The sequence below is a fragment of the Anneissia japonica genome, unplaced genomic scaffold (genome assembly GCF_011630105.1).
Source record: "Anneissia japonica isolate Jap-2015-1 unplaced genomic scaffold, ASM1163010v1 scaffold287711_len853857_cov187, whole genome shotgun sequence".
NCBI classification, from domain to species: domain Eukaryota; kingdom Metazoa; phylum Echinodermata; class Crinoidea; order Comatulida; family Comatulidae; genus Anneissia; species Anneissia japonica.
The window spans coordinates 646,202-671,337 of NW_022753410.1; the positions used below are offsets into that span (position 1 = coordinate 646,202).

At 33.4% G+C, this 25,136-nt stretch overlaps 1 protein-coding gene across 2 annotated transcripts; it reads left to right on the forward strand.

Annotated features, from left to right (window-relative positions):
- The first annotated feature begins 1,461 nt into the window (after nucleotides 1–1,461).
- Nucleotides 1,462–24,115, forward strand: LOC117122892. Of its 2 annotated transcripts, XM_033268662.1 has the most exons (6): nucleotides 1,463–1,695; nucleotides 2,770–4,447; nucleotides 9,395–9,520; nucleotides 17,089–17,278; nucleotides 19,558–19,647; nucleotides 23,963–24,115. In XM_033268662.1, the coding sequence occupies exons 2-6, from the start codon at nucleotides 2,838–2,840 to the stop codon at nucleotides 24,098–24,100; spliced, it is 2,154 nt and encodes a 717-aa protein (XP_033124553.1). In that variant the 5' UTR covers nucleotides 1,463–1,695; nucleotides 2,770–2,837; the 3' UTR covers nucleotides 24,101–24,115. The 2 variants fall into 2 exon arrangements, with proteins under 2 accessions (XP_033124554.1, XP_033124553.1); XM_033268663.1 differs by lacking the exon at nucleotides 9,395–9,520 and having other exon boundaries at nucleotides 1,462–1,695.
- Nucleotides 24,116–25,136: the final 1,021 nt, after the last annotated feature.

The window sequence follows — 25,136 nt, forward strand, 5'->3', positions numbered from 1 at the left end:
TTGAAATGACTCAAAACACTTAATGTCTAGTTAAAGCAGCATAGACCTTGATGTATATGATGCACATTAACATTCGGCATAAACAAAGTACAAATTAATAGAAATTGAGAGATTAGAATGGTGAGAAAGAAAGTTTAATTAGTATCAATTTGACTCACCACCCCCTCACCCCCCCCCTTTCTGCTTCTAGAAGGGTTCCTTTTGATTGCAATGGAATAAGTCAGAAAATTAGAATTTTAATACTGTACATGTACACTCCGAGTGTAAACATTGTTTTCAAATATTAAAATTAAAACTGGATGTTTAGTTAAAAAAGGCCAACAATAATTTTGCAAAATTTAATATGTCTAAAAATGTAACAATTTATTACTGTACTTTCTAGATAGTTCGATGGCCTGATTTTCCTAGGCCTGATATTTCTACCTTGTTACGTTTACCACAGATTGCGGCATGCTGAAGCACGGCCTAGGCCTACACACCGAAGCTGGTGGGCAGTCCAAATCTGCCAACAAAGCAACATTCAATCAATATAGGCCTACTAAGATCTACCTTTAACTGTAACCTGCAGATCTGGTTGTGAAGACGGAACTTCTACTGTGATTTGAACGAACGAACGAACGAACCACAGAGTAGGCCTATTTTCCGTCTTCAAGATACTATCTATGAATTGAATTCATTCTATAATTTTTCTGAACATCATTTAGCATGTTCTTTGCCAATGCCAATCGTTTATGCAGCCCATATTACACCTCGAACACTATAGCAACGTCACTGCCCCCATCTAATAAAGACAAACCAACTTCAAAATTAAGCAGTTGTCAATTCTTATAAAATCATGCAGCATAATATTTGATGTGAAAGAAGGGAGATGATACTTTCTACCACAATACATATACCCGTATGAGAGCATGACAGACAAATAAAATAAACAATGACAGAAAATTAATTCTTGAATTTTGTGATCAAATGTGTTCAGAAGATTGTTCCACAGGAATGAAACAATGCAATAAAAAAAAAAGAAAGGAAAAGAAAAAACACTGATACTCTGTCAAAGTTGATGGAATTGGATCGAAAAGTGCTAATGGCTGTTAGAGTGTGTATTATCCCCAGGGCATTTCAAATTAGGCCTATTGAACTTTCAGTATTAGAAACTGATTTACAACATTGTTCTAAACTGTTGAGTGTTGAATTTTTTCAATCATTTTGTTTTTTACCACTTCTCCTGTTATAAATTTGAAAGAAGTCCTTAGGAAGACGGCTTTACTCATAAGACGACCAAAATTCCTTGTTAGACCATTGCTAGCGAATTTACTGGGTTTACATTTTCACTATTAAACAGATTTAATTCTAAACACTTATGAAAGTCCCTGCTTTATTATTGTACCGTAACCGATAAACTTTCAGGAGTTGGAATGCTCGATAAAGGAACTTTTTGAACGGTGGCGGCGCAATTACATGTTTGTGTTTTTGTTTCGTACGTGTGTGTTCTGTGGTGTGTCGACGATGCGATTTGATTGATTATTGGGGACAAAAGAGTCTCTTTTTGCCAGTGTACAACATTTATTTCATGTTGAGTGAGCTTAGAATACTGATGTTCTACTGTTGCTCTTGGATCTCAGATGGAAAGCAAGTGACTTAGACGCTCGCTTTAGTAACTATCGTTATTGTCTATACTGTTGAAGTTGATCTTTAAACGTAAGTCGGAAGTGCGAAAACAATCCTGTTTTTTAACCACACTACTAGGATTCGTAAATCCCTCCCACGTCCAGGCGTCGCCGAAGTAGTGGGTTCATTCACATTCTTGTCTAGCTAGCCTACCTAGCCTAGGATTTTGGTTCTTTGGGTATGAATCTAAATCTAACCTTTATCGGTAAATAAATAATTACTTATAGAGCACTGTTGAGATCTACGTACGACTAGGCCTAGTTTGGGAAGGAATCAGAATTAGATGGTTTGAAATAGAGTTTTGGGATTTAAAACATTTTTTGGGGGTTAAAAAGTGAGGGTCTGTCTGTAGCTACAGTAGGCAAAGCCTCGCCCTATATTGTAAGCCGTCTATACTTTTCAGAATACTAAAAAAGAGACCTACCAACTCTGCTTTACCTTTACATACAAAGACCTAGGCAGGGAAAATAAATGATCTGATTCTCATAAATGCTCACATATGGTTGGTGTGAGCCCATGCAACTGTATCAAAGAAGGTTGTATTATTTTTAACATTCTTCAATAGAGAGAACACAACTGACAAACAATATATTGGTTTTCTTTTTATGCAGACGTCATTCACCTCAATCGCACACAAGTCGTTGCTCATGTCAGCATATTTTGTTGCAAGCATGTGCTTCATCGAATGACGAGACTATTTCCTATTTTATGGTTGATTAATTTTGCGTTCATTCGTTGTGTTTCCTATCCAAAAGAAATGTAAACCAAAATTATTCACCAGTTCCTGGAGATGCAGTATGAGAATGATCATCTACTACAGTATTCCTCCTGTTTTGGAAATTTTTTATGTTATAATGTTGTAGTTAGTGTAGAGTTTCAATTGGTGTGTAGAGTTTCAATTGGTGTTTAAAGTTATACATGTAGTTAAAACTTATGGTGTCAATTTTCATAACCTTAGTTTTTATTTCAATCAATAAAATTATATGAAGTATATGTTTGCTGTAGATGAGTATGTACACAATTCATACATGTAACTATACAGTATACAAAAGTAAACCTTTATCAATTTAATTTCTTTAAATTTTTTTACATTTTTTTTTCCAGAATAAGCAAAGTTGATTTTGCTTTGCTAATTGTGCGAACACCAGCTGCATACCGGGCCAGGTTACAAGATGTCCGGTCGTACTAAATCCAAAAAGAAATCGTTTCTCTCAAAGTTCCCATCATTCCGTAAGAAGAAGTCATCTTCGTTATCCCCAGATAAAGATGCTAATGCAAATCCCCAGATTCCACCCCACCCTGACTTTGCCACTGATGATAACGATACCTTCACTCAACCGACAACACTAAATTTAAATACTCAGGAAATAACGCGAGTTGATAATCCTAATTTCAAGGTTCCGCCGGTTCCTGCAGCATATCCAAGCACAACTTCGCAAACTGCAAAACGTCCCAATGCTACGGATGAATATCAGGTCGGATCTGTCGCTAAGCGTCTGAATAGTAAAAGCAAAGAAAATGGGTTGGAATATTCTGACACGGACTGTACCATTATTGTGAATGCATCACTACAGAGTGGGCAAACAGGAAATACGAATCAAGATTTACGATCTGCGTTTTTTGGAACCACATCCTCTAGTAGTGGAGTACGGGAGAATGGTGAAATTTTAAATGATTCGTCGAGCAAAGCGACTGTAAATACTGACCTACAAAAAACGTTCCAAACATCACTTGACATTTCAGCCCCTGTGGTTTCATCAGATAAGAATATTGCTTCAAATAAACAATCTGTTGTTACAGAGCCGCATACTGTTGATCATGTGTTGTGTCTTGAGAAGGAAACGTATAACAAAGATCCTTGGCAACATAAGAGCGACATTGGAAGTTCTGAAAAAAATAAAAACACTGTTTGGCTTTCAAAAGGCAATACCGTAAAGTCACCCAGCTGTCAAGATACTCCACATTCCATGAGGGGAAAAGTATCTAGTAAAACACCCTCACCCTCTCTGTCGCAGAATGAAACATTCGTCAAAGATTATCCAGTACTTGATCCATTAAACACAAGCGCAATATCTGTTAGCAAAGACTCGCATAATTTGAACAATACTTACTTATTAGACAAAGAACTCGAAAACAAAAATAGATCAAATTACCCTGTTAATACGGCTCACGAAGTCGGCGTTACTGGGAAGGGAGATGCTTGTTCGCAAGCTGCCTACAAAGCTCTGAAAAAAACTGATTTGAATATTGAGGAAATTGAATTACAGAAACCTTCTATAGGAAGTTCAGCTCAGCAAAGTCAAGCTAGTTTGAACAAAACATTCGAGAGCAGTCGTACGATAACCACAGGTCAGGAGAGGCTCACACAGCCGTCTCCACAAGTCAGTAACAACCAGGTCCGTAAAGCCCGTTATGAATCTCAGAGCCAATCTGATTCGAGCCAGACCAGTGCATCGCATCTAAGCTCTGCCAGCACAGTCCCAACGCAGTCCACCCCGGCTAAAGAAATGCCTCTGTCCTCGGTGCGTCATCCGCAGCTTAGCGCCGTCAAAGGGCTGTTTCGCTCAATGTCGGTTGAGTCAACTGAGATGGATTCGCTTGCGTCCGATGATCTTATGTGCGATTCACGTTTTATGGATGATGAGATGATAGGTTTTGATGAGGAATCCTTCCTGAACGGCATGGCGGATGGTCCAAAGAGCTCAATTTTACAAACAAGGCTTGCACGTTATGGCAGAATAAGATCACAGAGCTTTGAAGTGTCTTCAAAGAATGAAGAGAGGTAAATGTAATATTTTTATTTTTTTCTCACTCCACAATTTTTACAGATGTTTTAAAAGAACAGTGATGGGACAGTTACAGTATTGCACCCCATTCTACAGTAGATAGCCAGCTCCTGTATGCCCTCTGAGTTTGTAATATTTTTTTATGGTGTATTATTTCCTACAGATTTGCATCATTGCTCATGTAGTACAGTAGTTTGAAATTGTAGTTAGTTTTTTTGTTTTTTTTATTACGAATAGAGATAGTGTTAATCATGTTATAACTGTTTGTTTTGATAAGCTTTTTTTTATCTTTCTTTTTCCATGTTAATGAGACTTTGAAAAATACAGTACATGCTAAATTTAACCTAAGTGACATAATGTATTTTTATTATTATTTTACTATTGTTGTTGTTGTTGTTGTTGTTGTTGTTGTTGTTGTTGTTGTTGTTGTTTGTGTTTTTTTTAAATTATTTTCATTGTTAATATTCTTATTGAAATTCTTTTAAATATATTTTTTGAATTCTTATTTTATTATCAACTAAGAACAATAATTGTCCATTAACATTTAAATTGAACTATATCTGCAAAATCTCTAATCATTAATATTTCTGGTTTAAGATTTATGATTTAATTAATTAAATATTTATGGCAGTGAAAAGGAAAGTGAATACAGTAGATTCAATCATTAAAGCTTCAGTGGGAATTTGAAAGATCATAAGCCCATTGTGTCTGAGAGTGAGCCAGGGGGTAGATGGTGCTGGACTGACCTGGATCAGTGTATTTAGCAGAGCACCTGCTGATCACTATTAGGCCTACCACTTATGCATGATTGATTGATTGCAAGGTGTGGTTAATTTTAGCACTGGTTGTCTTCTGTATGAGTTCTAGGCAAACTTTGTGGCCTGGTTCACATAACATTTTGATCCTGATAGGAAGTTAAGCATTACATACTGTGTTTGTGTTAACGCATTACTGTGCAACCGTAAACCTAATTTATTATAAGGTACAGAATGGCAACGCATTCAGTGTCAAACAATGGAAAATATTAATAATGATTGATCATTGTATGATGACGATTATGATGAATGTTAATTTCCCTCATTCATCTTTATCATGCATAGCGTAAAATAGATGTTCGTCAAGCCATCGGTCACTGCATGAGTGTAATGAGAAATTTGAAGCACTTTGCCACTAGTATTTAATATTCTTTGATATAAAAGTCTTGTTGAGAACTGTACAATAGTTGATTCATCATTATCTGACACAGGCAACAGATTACTTAATTAATTTCATTGAATAAGAATATTTACAAACCGTTCAAGCTCTGTAATGTTTTATGCATATCAGTCCAAAATTACGATCTTAGCAATGTTGATTCATTCTGAACGATTTTTTTCCATCACTGTTTTTATCCAATCTTTCTTCCCAATATCCTTTGTGCTTTGCTCCAGGATTTTCTCCTCAAGACTTCAATTGTGTGCCGAATAAAGAGCAATTTATCATTAATCAACTGGAAAATGCAACGTATTGACTTTAAATCAAAGTCCGTCCTGCTTTTTGGCTACGTATTCAAAACATGTGTTTGACATTTTGCCAACTTCTTAAAGATTTTCAAAGAAATGGATAATGTACAATATGTTTTATTGATAAACAACAAAATGTTAAGAGTGAAATGACAGATGAATGGAAATTTGCTATGACTGTGTACAGTAGTATCTGAGTGAAAGATTAATCATGCATTGAATAGAAAATTGGTCATCACAGTAATCCTGTGAATTACGGGTTCAAAGTGCTGAAGAATGGCACACTTACAGTACCTTGCTGTAACCAGTTTCCTCTTGCTTCATTGTCCTTTGCACTTCCTCCCAACCTGACTCCCCCCCTCCCCCTCCTCCCGCTGCTGGCACTGATTGGGGAAAGACAATGGGAGTGACAAAATAATAAACAATAAACTATAACCTCATAATTTATTACTGGTGGATGGCTACATTAATTCTAATAGGTACAGTACATGGATTATATCAAAAATTACAAAAAAAAATGTACAAGAAAGATAATTCAAATACTGTATAGATAATCATGTTTAATGAGCATAAAGAAGTAGATTGAGATGGCTGGAGTACAAACAGTATAAAACAATACTGTATACTAATATAATCTACAAAAAAAAGCATCCATTGTATTGTAATACTGTACACTCCATTGCTGTAGTACTAAAGTTTATTGCTGGTGGCGTTCTTTCAAATGTTTTAACAATTAATTAGACAAGATGCTCAATGAATAATTAAATAATTATCCAATCAATTGACACCGCAACCTGAGACAATGCACACTTGAAACAATTTAACGTCAAATTCATCTGTCCCCTATGCATTATATTTAACACCAAGGCACTATAGACATGCTCTGTTTGAAAATAATTTTATGCAAATATGGCTCTATATTAACTGCAAGCCAACTGTTAAAAACACCATCATCCACTCATCCCACATTGTGTCCAGCTACATAGGCTGATCTTCGTGGCTTCAAATTCTTTAATTCAACAAGGTACCGTGATGGAGTTGGCCCACCTTGCATGTGCCGACAGATGTGCTCTGTAGGGCTTGGCTAGCCAGACCGCATGCTATTAGCATCCAGAATGGCTATGTATGTATGCATTTTGATTACTTTCTCTCCCTGATGGTTCACCATATGGTTTTATCCAAGCGGTGGTTTAACGATGACTTTGTTGGGAGTGATACAGTACTTTCTGTATTTAAAATTACTGCAAGCTGTTAATGAATAGTATCGTAAAGTATAGTATCTTATAATATTATCATGCTTTAAATATTAGCTTCATTACATTCCTAGCATTTAAGGCGAAAATCCCTTCATAATTATTTTTGCTATGAGACTCTTTTTATTCCATTAAATAATGGGATAATTTTTGTAATTCAAAATCAGTAGTTTCATATCTTGTTTCAGTGTTTGATTAAAGAATGATACTATTACTAGCTTGGATCATATTTCACTGGCATGAGAATTTTGATGTTATTGCTGGAAGATTTAATATTTTGATAATTTTCATGGTTATTCTGGATGCATTTCTATGGCGGCAGTGTATAGTTTGGTATTAAGTGATGTAGGCTTACTGTAGGACCATGATGTACATAAAAAAAAATGAGTGCCTTGAACACAAACTTCAGCTGATTTCCGGTGGTGGGGATGGGGTTTGGGGATAAACTGTACCCTAGGAACTACAGTACTTGAAATGAGAGATACTATTTGGTGTAATCATATGTGGTGATGAAATGAAAATGAATGTTTGTCACCTGAATTTAAATGGATTTTGTTGGATGAAGATGAATGTACTGTCAGTAAAGATGATGTAGGTTTGGATAATACTGATAATGGAATTTGTAATGATGATGATGGGGATGGAAATGGGGATATTGGATAATGATATGGATGATAAATACTGTAGTTTTTGTAGATGATGATGAGAATTATGATGACGATGATGGATGATACTTTAATATGAGAAGTTGATGATAATTATAAACAAAGGTGATGTTAATCATAAAAGAGGACGCACCGTGATGCTCAGAGATAATGGTGATGTTGTCGAAGGAAATGACCGAAAAAGTAATAGGAGATAGTGAGAGAGATGGTGATGAGATAGAAGATGGTGATGAAGATATTGTCCATCATTATGGAGATGCTAAGTGGATATTACGACATGATGGTAAGAGATGATAATGCTACAGTATGGGAAAAAAAATGTATGATGATGATGATGGCAGTATGACGTTGATTTTGGGAATGGTGGTGGTCAGACGTCGGTGATTTATTTTGGATGGTGATGGTATAGTGTGAGTGAGTACTTTATGAAACAAAAATGCATTGATTTTGATGCTAAACTATGAAAAATTATAAATATGTACTTTCAAAATATCAATCATGATACAGTATGATCTACTGTATTAAGACAAGCACCGTGCATGTCAAAGTTGATTATAATGTCATGACCTTTTAGATGCTTGCACAACCATGTATGTACAGTACAGTAATAGCACATTGCAAGTTAACTGGATGGAAACCGATTCATTATGATTAACATTCAATGTGTGCAATATTGCTTATATGATGGATCTGCATGATTAAGAAACTTGGGTATAAGCTATCCTATCATATACAACGTCATAGCCAGGATTTTGAAACAGTGCTGGACAATATCAAGGTGGACCCCTTTATGCATAAATTCAAACAATGTGGACCCTTTATATGCAAAAATATGAAAAATCTGGACCCATTTTCTTAAATTTTACCCAATTTAAGCTAAATATGAGAAATCTGGACCCATTTTTCAAAAAGTGGACCCATTTTATGCATAAAATTACATAATTTGGACCTATTTTTAAAAATGTGGACCCATTCTTTGTAGACCTAGAAAAATGTGTGGGACTGTCCCAACTTTCCCAATAGCTAGCTACGGCATTAATCGTATACTTTACTCAGATTGTAACTGTGTAAAGCTTTTATTAATTATTACCTGTCTGTAGTAGGAATCCTAGGACTAGCAATCTATAGTATTCTAATTATTGTCGTCATTATTATGAGGATAGAAACAAGGTGGGGAGATAGCTCTCCCCAACGGGGTCCCTGGCTCCCCCAGCTCCCCGCTAGCGCCATCCCTGCCCAACTCTGCCGCTACATAGGCATATTCAGACCCCACCTTTGGTACCCAGACAGCTGCTTGAGTTCCAGGGCCACCAAAAGCAGTCCTGGATATTGATATCAATACATTTTTTATTTAATAAATTTCCACAAAAATATCTATCTGCAGCTCAGCTGTCGCAATTTAACTTAAAAGTATTTCATTTCCTAATCAGAAAATAAACATGAGCTGATAACTACACAGATACTAACATCCGAAGGTTGTCTCCACTTTCCTTTTATACTCACAACTATGTTTTCCTTTCTAGGGTTGTAGACTCTCGAAGGCTTCGTAGTATCACCATGGGAGCTTCACCGCCCTCTAAAGTTTATGACTCAGCGCAGGGTGGTACTATTCCTGAAGAGCCTCGCGCAAAAGCCAACTTCAATGAAAGGTAAAAATTTAAAATTTCTGAATGAATCACTCAACTAAACTGTGTTCATTTTCATTAGTTTGTTTATTGTCATTAATTTGGTCATGCTTTGAGGCTTTTTTATTGCGTATTATTTGAGCGGTTTGGCACAGTGAAAATAGTTTTTGTTTTACGACCTCAAGGTTTTGGGGTTTCAATCCCTCATTGCATCTAGCCTGGGTCCTTCAACAAGGCATGTTACCTTCTGTACATTGCTTCAGTCTACCTACTGTATGTATGTCAGCAATGGTTGGTACCACTACCAGCAAAGTACTGGGAGTAGCATGGGGCATCTAGCATCCCATCCAGGGCATGTATCACACGCTCAGCCGCTTCATGCTACAGAAACTTGGGATAAGATAGCCATGAGCCTTTAGGGACTCCTAAATCATTTAAATTTCTGCAGTATTACATTACCTGTAAAAGTTCTAGTGTTATTACAATCAGACTTTTACAGCATAAAAAAATGTCAATTCCAGGCATTCTGCCTAAATTCTTAAAAATTTCTTGTCTCAGCCCCCATACCATTGTGGTGCTGTAATGAGTGTGGACCCCATTGGTAACTTTTAACCCTTTGTTATTGAATATGTGGCGCCATTGGTGCACTTGTGTATATAAGCCAACTTATGAGACATGCAGAGTGAAGTTTCATAACATGCGCAGGACAAAATCCTTGAATTTTTGGAGGATTTCAACCTGAGACTTAAAAATTGTAAGCATGAAGGCAAGACTATCTAAGCTACAGTACAGGTATCACTGGTTGAATGCTACAGTAAATAGCCAACCTATGTTCATTCACCTCTACAGTAAACTAAACATGGATAACCAATGACAATGTAGTGAATATTAAAGATTGAAACACAGTAGTTGGCATTAGAGCTACGGATGGGCAGCAAGATATTACATTGTACTTTTTGAATACCTGAACCGATTCTTCGTTAATACTTTAGTTCAAGAGAATATGAACTATTGTGTATACAGTTACTGTATAATGAGATATTATCAAATGTACATTAGGAAAAAAAAATAGTAAAAAAACAGGTAAAGTTTTATTAGCGATTTGATTGCTAATTTTATGGCTAGTAAATATAGTAGGACTACAGGAGGTCTGGTTTTTATCTCATTAAAACATGTTCTCTTTCTTTTATTTGTTTACTTTTTGGTCATTAGCCTTCTTGGTACCAAACACTATTCAGAAATATCCATACTGTACACACTACAGTATTTATAAACCAATTGAAAACCACATAATCAGTGATGCTTGAAAAATAAATCAGATAAATTATAATAAGATGTAATAAAAGTAATGTAATAAAAATATAGTGTATTTTAAAGATTGCATTAGAATTAGCAAGTGCAGTACTACAGTATCTTCAGTTGTAAGGATGGAACAATGTTTTATAAGGTAAATTTCCCTTTATAAAGCTTAACAGGTTCGCTGCCAGTGACAGGTATACTCATCCCACAGGGTGATGTTGAGGGCGCTAGGGACGACTATACTCTTAAAAGCCGGGGTAACATGCTAGCGTTTATTACTTTATTGTTATAGTACATTGTAAAACCACAGACTAAACAGCTGATAGTTTGAGGAGGATACACCTACAGTAGAGTATAACCTAGAGATAACGTGTATGTTTGTTGTGTTATGTTGCCGGCAGTATAAAAGATTGCACAAGTGTGGGCGGCCTCTGAACATATACCTGTACCAAATCATGCAAAAAGAGTACGAAAAAACATGCACTTGGCAGAGACAATAGAATAGAAAGAACTGACCCAGTTTACTCATCTCCTAATATTTTCCCACCAATTTATTAGACACAGCATTTTGATGATACGTGACTTGATAACATTTCAAGAAAGTATGTTTGTGCATGTATTATATACTTGTTTTGGCACAAAACCTAAAAAAATGTTTGGCAGTTAATGTGTATGGAGTTTTTAGTGTGAGAAAAATGTTTATGTCACAGGATTTGAACCCAGGACCCTTGTATTGGAAGGAGCACATCTTAACCACCAAGCTACAGATCCATTCCTAAGTTCACATGTAATTAAAGTATAATTTAATTTAACGATTGAGGACAAATTATGTGCAGCACAGTAGGCCAACAGACAGTCAATAATTACTACTGGCCTGGTGCTACCTTCAGTTTTTTTGTTAGTAAAGGAATGTTTTGATAATTATATTAATATTTAACTAATTAATATTCTGACAGATGTTGTTCTGTCGGTATAGCTCCAATTTGTTTCATTCATACTACATCTAAGCAACAGTGATATTTACCACTTACCATAGGAGCAATATATTTTTGATAAGCACGGATAGTTTCATCTGGTTTTCTGTGATGTATGAAAATGGAAAAAGTCTTGTAAGTAAACCATTAAATATACGTACTGTTTTTAATATAGCTTTGTTATGTATTTTTTTTAAATATTAATAATTTCATCTAGATACACATTCACATTGATGATGTTTTGGCATTTATTTTTTAAAACCTAATAAAAATACAATTAATATAATTTATATTCCACTTTCTATAAGGTTTTTTGTCCTCTACAGGATCTTCCTATCAATCAACAAGCAGAAGTGGTTTGTTCATAAAATTTGTTATTAATGTCAATTTTTCTATGAATAAAGGTGATACGTTAATTATATTTTAATTTATTAATGTACAGTGTTGTAGATCTGCGTAGAAAACATGTTTAAATATTGCTTAATTGATTGAATAGCGGTACTGGGCTCTTCGAAAAACTAAGATTAAATATACAGCATAAAAAAATCTATTCTAGACACATGGATCAGTAGACTGGTTATAATGTACAGCTAGTTTTAAGCAGTTGATATTTAAGCTCCTGCTATCTATTTTAAGAGCTAATCAATATTACTATCGACATCAATACATGCCCTTTAGATCAATGCATGGAACTATGCCCTCTTTTTGTGGTTTTTGCCCTTTTTTGTTTGAAGTCAGTGAGGCTGCCTTATAGTTGTACATCAGGGGATATGACAACCAGTCTGAATCAGTGGAATATCTTGAATAGGAATCTGTTATTTAGTTAAGCTAATAGATCAATATTTTGTCTGAATAATTGATGTGTGAATGTGATTATCAATGTTTCATTACTTGTGTTGGTACTGTGATGCAGGGTTGTAGCTGTAACAAGATGAAGGGTTGGTGGTAGACCTTTCAAGGGTGGGTGATAATACTGTATAACGTCATTAGTAAACTCTATAAAATAAGAGTGGATTTTAAGGATGGGCAACAGGGTTAATAAAGGTTGGTGGAGTACCATGAAATTAGCTTAATATACTGGGTGAAAACTTGAAGGCCTGGTGACCCCACCCACCATAACTACATCCGTGTCTATGTAGTGAAAGTGTGGCACTGTTTGGGTACATGACTTCCAAACCTAAGATTGTGGGTTCAAATTTTCCAGCATCTTTTTAAAGATATAATCCACAAAAATCAATCTCAATGTAGGTAATAATATTATATCTTGAAAAGCATGATTCTCAGATTGAAAAAAAATAAAGGAAAAAAAATCAGTTTCTAAAGATATCGACACAAAAAGGACTGCCACCACAAAATTGAGGTAAACCTAAAAGCTTAAAATACAATTTTTAATTGCTCAGACAGAAACACAGTTATTAAATTCTAGATAAACCTTAAATATACACAGGCACATTAGGTTCAGTTGATAGATAAATACGTATGTGTGAGAATTGACGGCATATCCGCATGAATAACACTCCACAACTAGTGCTGCGGATTACCGGTGATTTTTATATGGAAACCGTCCCTAACACCATCGCTGTCAATCCACTTCTGTGTAAGAGTACATCAAATTCTATAAATGGACGTCATATTTTCATTCTCACCTCTCCGTTTTCTTGCTGTTTAGCCATCGGGAAACATAATTTTTACGTAAATACGGACGATGGATAGAAAACAAACAGTGACATGTGCTATTACAGTAGAATGCATTAGATTCAAATTTATAGCCAGTAGTTTGTGAAACTGTTATTCTTGTTTTTCAGATAACTTTGGATATAGGTTACTGACAGATTTAGTGTGTTTTTAATTGTATTTCTGTAAAGATTTATGGCCTGTGATGAGCGAAAAACCTGATAAAAATATTTCATTTACTTACTTTTTTGGAACGTTATGAGCTTTGAATTAAAAATTAGAATGAGATATTTTTTTTCTCTGCCAATGTAGTGGTAAATTATAGCCTTTCCTAATTTCTTTGTATAGACCCTTAAATTCCAGAGAATCCACTAATTAGTCTTAAATAAAACAAAAAGACCGTAACTCCAAAAAGAGACAGAGACATTTTGAGATTCAACGTTTTGAAAAGAGACAGACATTTTGAATCTCAAAATGTCTCTGTCTCTTTTCGAAGTTACTGTCTTTTTGTTTTATTTAAGACCCTTATATTGGTTGGTAAATTCAAAGAGTATAGAATTGGAAGATGTCCGACTACCCTGATTTTGTATGCACACAATGGAATGTTAATAAAAATTACCACTATGAGACAGGGTGCGCCTCATTAGAAGTTAATAAGAGCTCGCTTTTAAGGACACACCCTGTTTGCGGCAGTACTTTTTGAAATAGGATTACATTCAAACAAAACCATGTCAGTTGGCCTCTTTGGTAAATTATAAGGAATTTGTTGTAAGGATCTGTCAATCTCTGTCCACACTGTTTATGTGAGAAATTTGTGTGACATGCACATACTATATATGGTCATGATGATGATGTCATTACATCCAAGTATGAGCATATTACATTATTGTCACATAAAATGTTGATCTTTGGTTTCAGAAGTACCTAATTTCTCGAGGTTGGCCTCTAGCTGAGTGTTAATATGCAATTATCTGGAAAATTACACAGCAATTGCGTACTTCTCGAATTCATCCTATTTCTCATTCATCCTATTTCTCATTAAAGATTATGGAAGGGAGATTTTTTTTATAATAATAAATCAGATATGATTGAACCCATGATTTTTGGGATTACTGTAAATGTTGGCACCATGACCAGAAGACCACAATATTTTATTTTTTCATTATTAATGCTCTATTTTAAAATATCAATTTAACCGACTTAGACATAACTAATTTCAGTATCACTGACTCATACCATTGTCATGTTGTGAATATGATCCTGTTGACTAAATTGCTTGTAAATTATGCTTTAAGGGGCAATTAAATCCAAATGTTTGTGACTTTCTGTCTGTTTTCTCAGGCTACAATGTCAGAAGATCACATTGGGGAGGCAGAGTCTAGGCCTTGTATTGTTTCTGAGCCATCCTTGGTTTCGTTTTGATTACAGCAGTCAAAATCACATCTGCCTTCACTGGAATAATGTGTCTGCAGTGGTACATGCACTGTAAAGCCAGTACCTCCTTGGTAAAGCCTAGATTTTATTTAAAACAAGCTGAAAACTTGCGAAAGGATTTATTAGTTGATAACCCCAAAATTAATCAGTTTTTAAAAATTGTCTTTATCTAACAGAAGGCTGTACTTAAATGTTAGTAATTACTTACTGTAACTTCATTATTAGTTTATAATAAAAAAAAATAACCCCATAATACTCTTTGATCTAGAACCAGCTTCAATTAAGATTACTGTAATGTTAGTATAATCTATAATAAATTAATGGTTTGGTTTAAATTTTAATTGAATTTTTGATTTGTCAAAAATTACTATTTATTTTTCTTTGATATTGATTTTTAAGAAAATCATTAAAATATAAATATATTCTAGTTGGAAGTTAGATAGTGAGTGATATTATATTTCTTTATGATTATGATGTGATAATACTGTAATTTTTAAATCTCACATTAAATACGAATCCTCAAACTCTGTTGATTATATACAAAGTTTTGTTTTAAAGTTTTATAAATTGGCTACCATTATGACTGCAAAAATATGGTATTATACAGTAATATTTTAAGAATAAAAATAGGTAATTAATATGAATAATAATGATTAAATAATATAATAATGATGATAGTATATCAACAGTACAGGTTGAATTATTACATTATACTAAATTATAAATCATAATTTGATATTAGATGTTAATATTTGTAGGTGTTGTGTGTAGATCTTTCGATCCCTCAAAATGGATATTAGCTATGCTTGACCGCACATCAATTACTTATCCACGTTTGTGTTGTCGCAGCTATGGTCTCCAGGCTTCCTAGTCCAATTTCATGAATATAATTTCTCAAAGCTTCTCGACTTAATGACACCGAAGTCCCGCATATTACAATGTTTTACATCTGATTTGCTATTTCTGTTTTATAAGGCGTTCCACCAGCATTGTATTCTTCCATTCTTGTTGTAATTTTTTTCGTTCGTTAGCATCTATTTGTCAACATTGTTGGTGTGATACGAGATTTCATCAAGGCTTTTGTTCATATTTCTGTATTTGGTAACAAATTATTCATCCTTGTTGAATTTTGATTATTTATATATTACTATCCGTGTTACCACAGCAACCCATTCATCAGCAGTTTTATAATGAAAGGTTAGCACGAAGATGAAATTCACTATTACGGTAATAATAAAGGTCATAATGGGACAAAAAGCGTTGACAGGATTCATCTGATATTTTTTTTATACCAGTATTTGCAGGTCAAAGGTGGATTACGAGTTCAATATTTTTGCAGACTGAAAGATACAATTTAATAAAAAACAGTTTTTTTTGCAGGTCAGATAAGAAACGATGTTGGATCCATTTGACTTGTTTCTTTTTTCCAGATGGATCATGTACATTTTTTAGTAAATTGTTTAAATTATTTTTAAATGTTTAAGAAAATTATTGAAGAAATTATAAATATTTTTTATTTGCAGACTTAAGTCCTATCTACCGTAGACTATCAAATTTTATTTGACAGAAACATGTGACATGCCTAAATATGGTCTTGATGACATCACATCATGACCATATATAGGCACATCGTGACTATATATGGTCATACGGTACAATTTTTTTGTCAAATAAAATTTGATAGTCTGGACAGGTCTTTAATAACGTGATTATTCACACGAGACAAAATTTTACATGTAACGCATGCTACATGTTGCCTGGACTTCCCGAGATATCACTACCCAGTTACCATTCGTTTCACACGTGATGAATTAACACGTTCTTGGTGTACTATACATTGATATGTCGGCAGTACACCACAGTAAAAGATAAGCCGTCATGTGAACAAATCCATGCTGAATATTACAGGAGTTTAACAGGCGTCTGCGATGTTTGTTTTTCTTACATGGATATTACGAGGGATCCGTGCTAATATTCACAGATAGGCATTCACACGGAAACAATCTAGCAGGGGACGATAGCTAAAATTACTAGCGGGGATGCATGTAACAGCATTTTTTTCTTGTGTGAATTGAGTACAAATATAAGAATATTGAACTACCGTTCTACTACAATCTAAGTGGGATATAATAATTTGTTGAGTTTTTTTTTTTTTTATTTTATCAAAGAAGAATCATGTTAAAAGTATTTTTTTGTTTTGGTTTTTGATAGATCAAAGGAGAACCATGTAGGAATAGGTAGGCTTAACAGAAGTCTCCATCTTAACCTGCCGTCTCAGCTTTCCTTCGCCTCGGATGAGGAGGTTACCATGGATGCCAATACATTCCGTCACTTGATGCAGGACATGACAAACATGAAAACGATGCTATTCAAGTTGAAACGAGTTATTCAGGATAATAATGTAAGTTTCAGTGTGCAAAATAGACCTATATCTCTGTCATTTATATTATATCATAAGCATTTTATTATTTATCTATTTTATTATTTGTTATTTGTATATATTAAGAAATTGGCTACAGTATGTACTTCAATATTATGTTGTAATATTTGCTTGTGAAACCGCCTTCAGGAATTTGAGGACATTGAAGAAGTAGAATATGTAAATTGTTTATTCATTGTTTATGGAAACACTATACTTTATCTATACTTTATTTACAGTTATTGTAAATATAACTGTAAACTTCCTAATCCAAATTGCTCAATACAGTGGCGCTATAACATTTTTGGAACAATAATTATGGGGTTTTTTTTTGTTTTTTTTTTACATTTTAATTAATATATATAAACTTTGTACTATTTAAAAGAATTATTATTAAAAATATTTAAATGTTGGCTGTTTAGAAAATTATAATTATTATTATTATTGAAAGTATTATTATTCCTATTATCAGCAACATTATGATTATGTATATAAATGCATTTTGATTTATATTTTAAGTGCATATTATTATCTATTCTAAAATGCATAATTGCAGACTGACTTTCTGTCTGATTTATATACTCCGTTGAAATGCATTATCTAGGTAACATGGCTACTTTCTACCCTTCTGATTCCCACAACACATTGCTTCCTGGTAAGAAGTGATGTGTGTCTTAATATTTGTGACATCACATCCTACACCACATGCATTTAAGGGATCACCTCAGTGCATTATCTCTAAATTTAGCATTTAAGATTATTTCTACAGCTGGGTCTGATTTTTAAAACTGCCTCATTTGTCATCAACATACTGGCAGAATTAATTGCTGTGACTTACTATGTATCATAAATCATTTTGTGTGTACAGTAACGTTCCTAATAATTTTCATACATTGCTTCATTTAAAAAAAAATTTTTTTATATAAAACCTTTTATTAATAATAAACATATTGTAATATAACTATGCAATTCAAAATGTTGTCAGTGTTTAATGAAGAATGAATTAAAAATCATAAATTAGATGAACATTATACAACATTTAATATTCCAACATTTAAAGTCAATAGATCCCTTTGTTTTGATAATAGCAGTGACGTAGGCACTCAAACGGAGCACTCAAACACCTATTCGCTCACACGGCATTTTTATGATCCATTATCATTATTAATATACAGGTATTATTGGTTTAAAAAGAGAATTTATAATAATACCTATCCCAAAATATAATAATAATTTGAATGAATCTGCCATCAGAAAATGAAAAACAAATTTGAATGCAACAGTCTGTTTACAAGTTGTCTGACATATTCACCATTCATTACACACAGATATTAATGAATTATTACGGTATGTGATTAATATTTACAAAGTATTAGGTACCGATGCACAACTGTTTACTTTCAGCCATCAGTCAGAAATTGTTGATTACATAAATGGCGGCTTTTATAGCGGAGCTAAATTTTCCATGTTACACCGAGATTTCGTTTTTTTGCATCTAAAACAGCTGCACTCCTTCAATTTATATTGAGGCAGTGGTGATTCCAGAGATCTCCCAACAGAGGGTCTTAAAAGCCTGATGAGATTTAACCCTGTGAGTTAATTTTTTTAAACCATAGGCCTACACCAGCTTAGCCCAGTCGACTAAACTGGTGCTAGCCACTGTGTGTGCACTCAACCGCGGAGATCTTCCAGTCCCTAGTTCAATTCCCATCGCTGCTACTACTTGTATTTCAACTGGAGGGCTGAAATGCAATTTACGATAGCGCACCACCATTTTGATTACCGGTAGATGTTAGCCATTGTTCCTGTGTGCACATGAATGCGGTACACTCTTCAAAAAAGATTGGGGAATTGTCTCCCGGTGCACTGCCCAATTCACCACCAGAAGGACCCCACTTGAAAAAAATCATCGGACTAAAGTGGGTTATCAATGGCGCGATTCGCACCAAAAATACTCCTATCCTCATACAGAACCCATTATATATGTATATGGAGGTTCAGTACACTTTCTTTGCCAGTGTAGTATTTACCAAAATGTCCTCTGTCAGTCATTTGATTTTGAACAACCAGATATGAGCAGTGTATCAGATATTATTAAATGTATATACTATCATCCTGTACCTTTTATATGTACTATAATGTTTTGTTTTTTGTTACAATTTATGTCAAAATTGTTCTTCTTTGGCAAGCAAGTGAATGTTGCTGCAATATACACCACCATATCATTAATGAAATTAACCAGTTGTCTTCTTTAATTTCAGAATGCTATGACTGGAAGCTTACCGACAAGTCCAATCACCGCCTGCAACCCCTTGTTAGCTCAAGATAACATCCTAGTAGATCTAACTCAGGTGAGTAAACAGGTAAATGCACAGGTAAATCACCAGATGGGAGATTTCAACAGGTAATTGACTAACACAGCTCATTAAGGGCTCTAACAGTACTTCCTTTGACGTGATAATGAGAAAGCAACTTTCTAAGCACAATATGATTCCATATTTCCTTGATTGATTCAAAGGCATTAGATACAATAGACAGGCTATCAAATTTTATTTGACAAAAACATGTGATATGCCTAAATAAGGTCATGATGACATCACATCATGACCATATATAGGCACATCATGATTATATATGGGCATGCAACATTTGTTAGTGTGGACATAGTGTTAGGTAAAATACAATGTAAATGAATGTTATCTAATCTATAATAATTTTTTTTTGTAATTAAAGCCTAATTAATACTATGCTAATACTATTAGTTTGTTACATAGTTAATATTATCTATATTTTGTTTATAGATTCAAATAACAGCCCAATTAATACACAATACTTATACAATTATTACTAATAAGTATTGTTACATAGTTTCTTATCTATATTTTATTAACAGATTAAAATATTCCTTATTAATACACAATACTAATAGTATTATCACTAATAAAAGGTATTGTTACATAGTATCTTTATCTATATTTTCTTGATATATTCAATAATTGCCCTATTAATACACAATAATTATACTATAATTACTAATAAAAAGTATTGTTACATAGGCAATATTATCTATATTTTGTTTAGAGATAGAGTATAGATAGAGTAAATAACATTCAGTAATCTGTGACTATATGACATATGGCACGACCCGCAAAAGACTGTGTGAACACTGTTTTGTTTAGCTTTCCACGACGCAATAACACAGCTCAGCTCAACAGAGAATAGCTAGCATGCTTGGTAGATGTATATGCGCAGCGTGTGTTACATTGTTTCTGATCTGCAACGAAAGATTCAAAGTTCAAATAAAATGTTACATTGTATATAATCACGAAAATGTAAAATCAATAAAATATTTTAGTTGTAAGGAAATCCTTTTAAATTTGAGATCTACAGTAGACAACTCTTTACAGTATATACAGGCAGAACACTCCTTTCTTTTTGATTCTATACATTTGTTTACATTTTGGGTCTAGATATTTTGTTTACTTCACAATCTGGTTATCCATGTGAAATAACTACCGAGTTAAATGTGTGAACAGACACACAATGCACTGCATGAGTCATTGCATCAGACGGTATCAAAACAACAGATTTTCCTGTTTCACCCAAAAGCACAATAACCAATATAATAATAATAATAACTACAATTTAATATATTATATTGTACTTTTGATACGTGAACTTTAGATTAAAATTATACTGATAATACTCCTTAATTATGCGCAGCACTATCACATTTTATGTGACAAATTTGTGTGATGTGCTCATATGTGGATATGATGTCATAGTGTACACCCAAATATGGGCATAGCATGTTTATTTGTCACATAAAGTTTGAAAGTGTTTGCTACAGCTTTATGGATACAGTAGTACAATGTTTTTCATTTTCGTTTTTCCAAAATTTATTCTGACCCCGGTACTTTGCCATAGTCCTCTGGAGTGATTGTCATAGCATAGGGTAATAACCAACACATATGAAATGTTCTAATTTCTTCTGACATAATACTTGCACTTGTAGAATAGGTTTTCTATTCCTACCATCAAAGTATCATTAAATTCAATTTGCTGGTGGGGTTTTGCTCCTCAATCAAGTGTGCAAATGAGTTGTTAAAAAATATCGACAAACAAAGAGTAGTTGAAAATGAATCTACCAAGTGAAAGTATATTATATATTATTTTCATTTAAAACACCCAACTTTTCCTGGACTATATTTTCTTTTCTTAAAACCAAGACTGTTTTATAATTATTTATAACACATACTTTGTTTTTTTATCCTATAATTATTAAAATATTTTGTTTATAATTTTATATATTTCATTCATTCAATTTTTCTGATATCTTCTGTGCTTTATATTTCACTCTTAAAAAAATATAATTTTCTTCTTTAACATCCAATTTTTCATTTACATTACAAACCTTTTGTTAAAATGAAAGTAGGACTGTTTAAAAAAATTTAATTTTTGGTTTCTAACCCATTCTACAGTCATCTCCTATTTTTACCTATTAATGTAACATGTGATTTGTGACTGACAACCATCAATTTTGAATGTCAGTCAGCTCTTTTTATTGATGCATCACCTTGAACAAGGTATAACAATAGCTCAGAGAGCAGCTTAAGCTCAGTCGGCTAATCTGGTGGTAGCCACTGTGTGTGCGCTGAACTGTGGAGATCTCTAGGTCCCCGGTTCAATTCCCATCACTGCCTCTCCTTTTTTTTAGCTAGAGGGCTGAAATATAAGTTACAATAGCGCACCGTCTTAAGCCGTTGGTCCCGTGTGCATTTATGGCCCATGTGCACGTTAAAGAAGAACACAGTACACTCTTTGAAAAGGATTAGGGGATTGTCTCCTGGTGTACTGTCCAATCACCACCAGAAGGACCCCACTGGAAATAAGTCTTCTTGAAGACTTTCGTGGGCTATCCTTGGTGTTTACCGAATAAACATAACAACGCGGAACTTCTCTCTCCCTTGGTACTATTCATGGTACTTCTGTTTCATGTTGATAAAGTCAAATAAAGCTTTTTTTGTTTTATATCTTCCCAGTGTACTCTACTTTTCTCAAGTGAAAGTTAAATTTACTCACATTAAAATATAATTAGTTATCTTACTTTTGTGTATGCCAGCTATTCGTTGACCTACAGTATATCAGTCAATTAAGATTTAAACTTGATTGATCTTCGTGACATATTTCTTTTGATACGCCTAAGCAGTGGAATATAGACAACAAAGACTCAATTCAAACAAAGACATACAATTAATTGTTGTGGACCCAAACAATCGGAAGACCTATTTTCAATTGTTTCTGTGTGTTTGCGGTGAGATTTAGGGATAAAAGTTGTATAATCTGGAAAACTCTCAAATATTTGAAAAAGAAACGTTCATTGTCTGTCCAAATAAAATATACCTGGTATGAATAATAACATATTAAAAATTAAACTTGATACACTTTATTTCTGTGAAAACCTTGATTTTTTTTTTTTTTATTGATTTCCTTCCAAATGGATGAAGAAGTTAAGTTATGAATATGAATAAATTAATGAATAGCTGATTAAATTAAAAAGCTTTGCCTTTTTTCTCTCAATAAATTATTGAAAAGTGAATCTAATTTTGATTTTGATGATTAATTCCAAATCTGTAAAGAACAACATGCAATGCGAACAAGAATACAACCTCAAAACAGATGGGTCAATGATTGAAATATAACCCAAAATCAATAATCACGAAAGTGAGCCGTTAATTGTATGTTATTGTATTGATGGAAGATGATATCGAGTCACTTGATGCAGACTTGCTGAGCGTTATTGTGAAGCAATGGTGAAACGTTTCATCCTTCAATACAATTTCTTTAGGTGTTATATTGCGAAGTCCTTCGGTTTATAGCATCATCTAAAGGTTGTCAACCGCAATTAATTTGATCCTAATTAAAGTTTATGGTAAACAAGGGATATGTAGGGGAGTGGATCATCATGCTGGTTATTAAAAAAATACAGATTTACCTATTTTCCATGTAGCGATTGACTCCAATTTTCTGCGTACTCTTTTTTTTTTAATTTGAACTAAGAAAATAGAGAAAAACTTAATCAACCTCATTTATGTATTATTTACATAATTTTAACAGTTTTTTTAGACATGCTTTGAAGAAATTATTAATCATGGTTATTCTGTTGACATATGTTAGAAATTAGAAATATATCCGGATTCATCATTAATTTACTGATGTCACAGATCAATTTCTTGTAAGTTGGCAGAATCTATAAAATAATATGATTATCTGCAGAATTCATTTAATTAATCTTGTGATCATGTGTTGGTCGACAAGGTTGGTCAGACACCTAACATGACGTCATTCGTCAATTTATATTGCACCCTCTGGCAACAGATACAATATAGGTTTATTGCATCTGAAAACAAAATATTTAGCTTTGTTTGTTTTGCTCTCCTAATACCCAAAAGTGTTTTCTTAATTTTTATATCCTAAATTACCAAATACAACATCATGCTACTTATAAACTTTTTGGAGGCTTTAGTGCCGTCTGTAAATATTGTTAATATTTAAATAAATAAACATTGACAAATTATTTAACCTTTTCACTATAAGCTATACAGATGGTTAATCATAGATAAAAATACTGATGATAAAGAATTATATTGTTTAAATTTGTTGCAGGAAAATGTGCAACTGAAAACAGAATTAAATGCAATGAAGAAACAGATTGAAGAGACGGACAAGACGGTTACTAGGCTACATGAAGAACTCGTAAGAGGAGTATTTAAGTTCTTATTGTTATTGTATAAATTGTTTTAGTGTTATTGTTTGTATTATACTATAATATCATTTTATATTAATTTGAGTAAGAACCAAATGTGATGATTTCCTCTCGAGACGCGTACACAGATCTGAAAGAAATATATCGTAGCGTCATTCTTTTAAACGCCTTACCGTTATTGACATTTTTTGAGTTCCCTTTTATGTTAGGTAAAATATCGTAAAGAAACAATTTTGCATATCTACAAAATATTAGACAAGGACTTGTAGCACTGCAAAAGCAACACATGCATGAGCATTCATTAATTCAAATTATGTTAGAATAGTACAATGAAAATATTCAGTATATATATATAATTGTTGAAGGTAAGTGGAACTTACCATTTCAGTGGTTGTGGCTGATGCAAAGGGGTACTGTATGTTCACTAAGTATAACGTAATAAAATGTAATATAAAGAGGTCATATTAATCACTAAAATAAGTCAATATGTGACGAATATAGAATGTTTACATCTATCACAACATAATAGCATGTACTGTATAATCCCTGTCTCTTATACACATCACAGATCAATTTCTTTTAAGTTGGCAGAATCTATAAAATAATATGATTATCTGCAGAATTCATTTAATTAATCTTGTGATCATGTGTTGGTCGACAAGGTTGGTCAGACACCTAACATGACGTCATTCATCAATTTATATTGCACCCTCTGGCAACAGATACAATATAGGTTTATTGCATCTGAAAACAAAATATTTAGCTTTGTTTGTTTTGCTCTCCTAATATCCAAAAGTGTTTTCTTAATTTTTATATCCTAAATTACCAAATACAACATCATGCTACTTATAAACTTTTTGGAGGCTTTAGTGCCGTCTGTAAATATTGTTAATATTTAAATAAATAAACATTGACAAATTATTTAACCTTTTCACTATAAGCTATACAGATGGTTAATCATAGATAATGAAGAAAGTGGTTATTGAAGTAAGATAAATAAGAAGTCTTTAACTCAATCAATATTCAAGGATGAGTTCATATACACAAATATACAATGATATGAATCAAATTATA

Bases quoted from the DNA above. Each gene is read 5' to 3' on its own strand.
- LOC117122892 (XM_033268662.1), top strand. From the start codon at position 2,838: ATGTCCGGTCGTACTAAATCCAAAAAGAAATCGTTTCTCTCAAAGTTC. The intron at 9,521-17,088 runs GTAAAAATTTAA...GGTTTTTGATAG, and splicing joins AAAGCCAACTTCAATGAAAG to ATCAAAGGAGAACCATGTAG. The intron at 19,648-23,962 runs GTGAGTAAACAG...AATTTGTTGCAG, and splicing joins TCCTAGTAGATCTAACTCAG to GAAAATGTGCAACTGAAAAC.